Source organism: Octopus bimaculoides, chromosome 17 (assembly GCF_001194135.2).
Source record: "Octopus bimaculoides isolate UCB-OBI-ISO-001 chromosome 17, ASM119413v2, whole genome shotgun sequence".
Taxonomy (NCBI): domain Eukaryota; kingdom Metazoa; phylum Mollusca; class Cephalopoda; order Octopoda; family Octopodidae; genus Octopus; species Octopus bimaculoides.
This window is the reverse complement of record NC_068997.1, coordinates 37,750,848-37,758,514: the sequence shown is the minus strand read 5'-3', so window position 1 is coordinate 37,758,514 and position 7,667 is coordinate 37,750,848. Positions and strand designations below refer to the sequence as shown.

At 35.3% G+C, this 7,667-nt stretch overlaps 1 protein-coding gene across 1 annotated transcript in view; it reads left to right on the top strand.

Annotated features, from left to right (window-relative positions):
- Positions 1-7,667, top strand: part of LOC106871423 (contactin-2) — a 229,293-nt gene that overhangs the window by 128,355 nt on the left and 93,271 nt on the right. Inside the window, exons 9-13 of the mRNA XM_052973899.1 lie at positions 329-562; positions 774-888; positions 1,558-1,748; positions 3,764-4,033; positions 4,332-4,625. Coding sequence (XP_052829859.1) covers positions 329-562; positions 774-888; positions 1,558-1,748; positions 3,764-4,033; positions 4,332-4,625 — 1,104 coding nt within the window. The remainder of the gene's footprint in view (positions 1-328; positions 563-773; positions 889-1,557; positions 1,749-3,763; positions 4,034-4,331; positions 4,626-7,667) is intronic.

Genomic DNA, 7,667 nt, shown 5'->3' with positions numbered 1-7,667 from the left:
TGTGTGTGTGTGTGTGTGTGTGTGTGTGTGTGTGTGTGTGTTCGTGCATGTGTGCATGGATAGCTTCTATTTCTTCTGGTAATTAATACCTTCTCAGCAGTTTTCATTCTATTTATGTTGATCAATCCATTTGAAGCCTAGTCACTTAATTTATACATGCGTATAGCTTTCTATGGATGTTAGATTATTGTTGTGTTAACAGTGTTTCTCTTCAATGGTACAATGTATTATAGAACTTATCTTTATCAAATGTATGAAATCTGTACGTAATCATTTTCCTCTATTAAATTGTGAAATTATGTTTTTTGAAAACTATTCTGATTTTTAGGTTTACGATACCAGTGGACTAAGGACAGTGTAACAAACTATATTAAGACAGAAAGGCAGCAATATATGTTTATCTCGAACAATGGTCGTCTATATTTCTCAGAGATAGGTGGTCCCGATGCTGGAAAATATTACTGTATGGTTACGTTGTCTGGATCAGGTCATTTGCAGTTGACCACCGACCAAGCCCCATCAAGAATAAGCAAAGAGATTGAACTTGAGGTAACTACAGGATGTAAGTTTAACTGTTTTTATAAAACAACATTAGAATCTGGATTATTTATTGAGCTGTGAGTCCAAATTGAAATTCAGTTCGAAGATAATTACTTTCTCTTAAAATATTTCATATTTTCACTGAAACTAACGTACTCCTTTGATAGTTGTTAAATCATTAAAAAGATTCATACATATTATATTTACATATTTATGTTTATTTATCAAAATAGCCTCGAAAGCAAATTTTGGACCAGAAATTTTGAATGAATTCATTGCTGTTTTTCCGTCTTTGCCAATGATTGGTGATGAGATACGAATGGAATGTTTTGCGTATGGAACTTTCTCGTGAGTTAATATTGTTTGCTTTTTCATTTAACACAAGATCACACTTTCTAAGAGTTGGTATATTGTCAACTCTAAAGACATCTGAATATTATTTAGATTTATTATTATAGAAATATGAAAGTAGTGTTCACCTCATTGTGATATGCTTTAAGAACAGTGGTAAACAAAAATAAATAAACGAGGCATAACAATTTCAAAATATAGCATATATTTGAATTCGCACCTTTTGTAACTTTCGTCTGATGTTTTACATTCAAGAACTATTGACTGATCATAGAAAACATCTGTTAAGCATTTATGTTAAACTAGATAGCATGGATATGATATCTATATCGGAGCCAAAGAATCAAAATTATAATCATCCATTCTATAGTCTAGTATTTCTTCAATTCAGTTTCTTTACTAAAATCTTTACTATATAATGAATGTATCCACACTTCATATATATTCCATAATGTTTCCAGCTACGCGCTTAACGTTTTGCAGGAATATATTTTAAATATAGTACTCGGGTAATAATTAGACAGGTAATAGTCGATTATTCCTTGTAAGATTTAATCATTGTATATTTTTAATAATTTTGCTTCATGTTGATGCTTATTTTTAATGTCCGGAAAAATTCTTTATCTCTTCTTTTTATTTAAATAATAAAAAAATTATTCATTGCAGGAGTCCATTCATATACAAATGGGAAAAAATTAACGGGGAAATTTCCTCCCGAGCTACATTTTCAGATCTGAATCGTGTTCTCACGATCAAGAATGCTAAACGACAAGACGAAGGAACTTACAAATGTATCGTAAACTCAAATGCCAATGGGGCAAAATCGGACAGTAAAAATTATACGTTACTACTACAATGTTAGTATTTCCTGTATTTCCTATATTACCGAGAACTCGATGATTTGATGCAAATGTGTACTTATTTATGTACTCAAAGATGCAAATGTGTACTTATTTATGTGTAAAACATATCGTTCCATTTCTCTCTGTCTCTCTCTTTACTTCTGTGATTTAATTCTTCAGTGTGAGGCATCTATAATAACATCTTTTATAATTCATCTTATTTCCTATCTTTGTAGCACATTTGATGAGACCGCAAAGTCTTAACATGGGTGATAACTAATATGGTATTGAAAAAGCTACCCTTATAGCTGCTGCTTTTCTAGCTTTCGCATCATTAATGCTTTATAATAATCATATTTGTACATGTTTCTACAGCTCGGCACTCGACACAGACACACAAATATAAGCACACTCACGCAAACACAAACGTACACACGCCCGTTTGTGTGTGTGTGTGTGTGTGTGTGTGTGTGTGTGTGTGTGTGTGTGTGTGTGTGTGTGTGTGTGTGTGTGTGTGTGTGTGCGCGCGCGTGCGTGCGTGCGTGCGCGTGTACAGTACACTGACTCTGAATTCTCCGGAAATTACTTTCAAATAGGCGCAGTATTTTATATGGAATTTTAAATAATTCCAACCTTGGTCTTTGATGTTCTAATTCATGGTATTGATAATACTCAGTTCCTTCTGAGTTCATTTATACATATGCCGCTCTACGTTAGAATAGATGTCATTTCTGTACTTAACAACCTTGAATTTCATGCACTGATCTTATTATGGATCTTTAACCCCCTCTACATTAGATTCCATTACAGCTTTCACTACAGGGTTCCTCTCCACCTGGGAAGATAACTTTGTCCTCAGCACAATTCCTTTTTGTAACAATCCTTTTTTTTTTATAATTCCCTTGGAAAAAGAACGTTTCTATTTTAAATGTTCTTTCATGCTCAAATGCTTTTTCGAATATTATACCCAGCCTCTTCACTTTTATTACTTTTACTCACAATTTATCGACTTCGTAACTTTTCCTCTGACCTTGTACTTCTTTTTGTATGATATTTATTCTCACCAACTTTACTGTTTTCTTCACTGTTTACCCAACTTTTTTCTCACCTGTATCACATCCACACCTATACGCTTTCTTTCTTCACACCTCCAATTCTACAAATCCAATCACCCCTATCTAACCACCTGCACCTCATACTACTCTCACTTTTCCCTACCTGGCCATCTCTTTACACGGACACCTTCCTATACATGTACACACCACCCCACGTCCTCTCTTCCTAACTCTTTCTCATAGAACCACATTCCTATCTGGTCCTCTGTCAAGTAGTTGGTTACCAGGATGGCATTGTGAGCTGATACATTGTCCTGGAGTATGTGCTCTGGGTTTTTGCTGCGAAACCTCTTCCTGAACTCCCTCAAAACCTCTCCAAATTATTCCTTGTTGACCGTTTCGCCAAAGGACATCCAGTGTATGCAGATGATGCCCTCGCTGTCAAAGAAAGCGACTATCTTATTTTTTCCAATGGACTTGCTCTGCCTGGCCCCTTGTGCTAGCGCAAAACAAAAAATTGGCTCATACAAAGTAAAACATAAGCAGTCTGGAACATTTCATAAATTTCTGTAGTGTTTTATCCAGTTTAACACGAAACTTAATTGCATAATAAGCTTTCAATGTGTCTTCATGTCCTGACTGAATTCTGCAAACTAGTCAGCTGTGACAAGCAGTGTTTTTTAGGGTGTGTTCGAAGTGTTGTTACAGCCGTCATCTTCAATCTAGAATAACAAAAGTTGGCAGGTAAGCTTATTAGATGTATAATAATGATACACTAAAATTACAATATTCTAGGATAGTTATAACTGCCTCTCCTGAAAAAAAGTCTCAAAACTCAATATTATTTTATTATAAGTGTGTATTTATCTATGTGTATGTATTTATACATATATGTATACGTTTGTATGTGTGGTAGGAGATTGATAAAACGATATAGGATGACTTAACTGGTGCAGTTTCCTTTTCATCCTCCAGCAAAACCATATTTCGTGATAGAACTGAAGTCACAGTTGGTCGAACCAGGTGCAAAATTTACGTGGCGATGCTTGGCTGAAGGTCGACCGTCTATAACTTATTCGTGGTTAAAAGATACTAAACAACTCGTATCTAATGGAGACATTCAAATTAATAAAAATACGCTTACAATATCGAAAACTGACGGAAAAAGAGACAATGGTATGTACCAATGTGCTGCAGAAAATACAAACGGTATTACATACAGCACTGCACAGCTAAAAATTGAAAGTAAGTATTTTAATAAATGTGATTTTAAATAAAATCAGACAGACACTAATTCTACCTTTCCTAGTAAAAGCTTTCACGCAGTTATAATATAGTGATGTATTTATTACCACCAAACTAAATGATCAGGATCTTAAAAAGTATAATTTCATAAACAAAATCTTGCTAAACAAAAACTTATTTTAAGATTAAAAAATCTCTGGCGTTTCTAAATGAAGGTTCTTGAAATTAGTTCTCATAAATTCACATATTGCTTGCACTAATGAACTTATCTTCATATTTTACTCTTTTCCTTTTTAAGGTTTTGTCCCGAAGTTTATTCAATATCATCTTCCTAGTAGTACATTGGCCGCACGAAATGGTAAAGTATCGTTGAGGTGCCATCCTGATGCCGTACCTAGGGCATCGATATCTTGGTCCAAGAATGGTGCTGATTTGGGACTGGATAGCAGCCAGTCTACAGGAAGAATCCAAAAATTAGTAAATGGTAATTTGTTTATACAGGAAATTACACAAAGTGATTCAGGAGAATACGAGTGTACTGCAACAAACGATCAGGGATCAGCATCACAGTCAACTAAACTGAGAGTAGTCGGTAAGAATTTTTGTAATATGTCATAGAAAGAGTAGCTTAAAATCTTAAGCATTATATTTTTATGTAGTACTTGAGATTTTAAGCTACTCTTATACAATAAATTATATTAAATTAATTTTAAATCGTGCACCTTTCTGCAAAAATCAAAGTTTAGAGTGGAATTTTGGTAACACATTAATGTAGGTTGAATTTAGTTGCTTATAAAGGAAGAGAAGTAAAACATCAACTGCTGAATAGTACAGAATTGAGTTTACGATGTACTTTCAAATGCATCAGATAATACTCATAGGGAAGAGAATCTGAAAAAAATTTTGAAATACACCAAATCGGAAGCTTTGATTTTTTTATTATTGTTATTTGACAGTCAGAGTTTTGTAACAGCAACAACAACGGCAAAACAACAATTATACCTATTGCCAAATAACTAACTTGGTCGAAGTGAAATTACCGATACTTAGCGAAATATAACTTTCCTTTAACTTACAAACCCCAGAATATAAAGTCTATCCCTATCTCCAAATTGGTATATTATGAGCGAGCAAACTTTATCACAATGCCGATATCTTTCTCGGTATCTACGCTAAGTATTTGCGAACCAGATGGTTTGAATCATTAACGCAAACGAGCCCATATACGAAGGCTTCTATTGATAGCATCTCATTATGTAGATTTTTAAACACCATGGTTAAGTTTATCGGCGCAGGGTAGCACTACGGTCCCAACTATCCTATTCACTTCACTTGAAGAATATTATAAATGATGACTTCCTCCTGATTTACTGTTTAATCGAATGCATCAAAACCCTGAATATTTTTGAGATGTCTCCATAGTAGTTCCACCTTTGAAGCAGAATATCAAGTACTCTATGATTCCTAGACCTATTTAATCTTATTATGTACATTTCTTTCAACGGGACGAAAAAATATGTGAGTATTACCATTCACATTCATCATACTTTCAGAACCTGAAATAAAGATTAAATAGTGAACTTGAACGCCATTGTTAGTTTTAAAGAATAGAACAAACATTTTTTTAACACAGATGTTTAGCAATAATATATTTTCATATCATTATCCGCTTAATTACTTTGAGCATAAGTATGTTTAGAGTCGTTGTAAAGTCTGAAAGACATAGATATACAAAATATATGAGTGTGGTGTACCTTGTGAATTTAAGAATATAGTATCAATTTATTTGCGTTGTACGGTGCAGAAAAAAAAATTTAAATGTCAAATTTAAAACTTATTTTTTTACTATGGCTTCAAAAGTTTCATACAAGTTTCTTACTGAAGCGCATGAAAATCCTATTTGTTTGTACAGCATTATCTTTTGTGGGTATAGGACTGTCTTTGCTTCGGAAAATGTTCATTTTTGTGTTCTGTCTGTTTGATGTTCCACGTGAATTGTACTATGGTATTGGGTGGTGTTTGTATAAACTAAGTGCTCTGAGAGTTATGTTATTTGCTTGGATAGCAATTGTATGAGTTTTGCCAAAATGTATTTTGTGAGTTGTGCCAAAATGTATTGTGTGAGTTATGTTACTGAATTGAAAGTGTACGGTTTAGAGCTTGGGCTGTTCTTAGCGGGATAATTTTTTAGAATGTGTGCAGTGGTGTGAAACTGATATAGGGTTTATGTTTTGGTTCATGTTCTTCTTTATCATACCTAGTATTCCAGTTATTATCGATATTGTTTTCACTTTCGGAAGCTTATATGGAGCGACGTGGTCTTCTTCACTCGTGAGAGGTAATATGGGGCAACAGATGCGATTCTTGTCAGATAGTGTCACACGAGACAGTCTACTGTTCGAAGAACGCACTCTCGTATCTAACTTACATGACATGTGACTGAAGATGAACATAGTAAATGTTACATCTTAAATAAATATCTGGCAGCACAAAATCTCCTGGATGAAGAGGACATTTTCTTGAATGTGATGTTTCACTAGGAAACCTAATCTTGGATAGGCTAGGAAGTCCTATGGCACATAAATCCTGTAAATAGCCTAAATGAGATAAGCCACTTAAAAGGCTCTAGTTTTATAGTATGTAGGAGGGTAGAAATCTCAACCGCCACACATTTAGTAGCTCCATCCACCCAAGTACTTTGTGCTCATAACTGAGGTCACAGAAACAAATAACTGTACTGATAGCAAAGATACCAACGCACCATCGGCGCCGGAAGCACCCGAGTTACTGCCGAGTCAGAGAAGCGGAATAGTGTCTCATAAACAAAGGGAACTCCATAGGAGCAATCTTCTCATGGAAACGCAAACACGAACACATCCAGACACAAAAGTTCCTCTGCCCTCCTCCTTCAACAACATTTCCATCTCTTACTCTATTCGCTAAATGATAAATATGGCAATAAAGAAGCAAGGGCACTTCTTTACTATTCCCGAGTCATAAAATATAGACGCAATGATCATGCCCATGTGGCATGAAAGTTTGGATTTCATAGAGTCTTCATCGTAGATAGGTTGGATATTGGACATGGCCTATTGAAATTCTGATCACCTTAAATCAACCGAAAGTTTTCAATGGAATCCATCATCGTTACTTGGCAGTTGTCCGCTATGCAACTCATTTCGATCTCATTTTCGAAGGCTGAAACGCTGCGATGTACGGCGAAAACTATCGGTGATCAGACCATAACGGTGCAGATCACACAAAAAAATCAAGGCACTATACTGAAGGAATATAAACTGATAACAGGAGCCCACCTTAATCGCCACAAGCCGGTAGGCTTACTAGCTGGAATTGCAGCAGCAGTATCATCTGTTGTTGGACTGACGGCCCAATCTAAGGTGCTTGGGGTTTTGACTAAGTCTAGTAAATAGCAAGTGAGGCAAGATTACGAACAGGTTGAATAGTTTCATAGAAAATGGACTGGTAGTAGCCATTACTGAAAGGCCAAACAGAAGTTGCGAACGCCTACGCAACCAAGTTGGAGCTCTTCACTTACGCTTCTTGTGGAAGATTCAGTTTTTACTCCGAGGAAGAGGAGGAGGAGGAGGAGGAGGAAAAGATGGAGGAGGAGAAG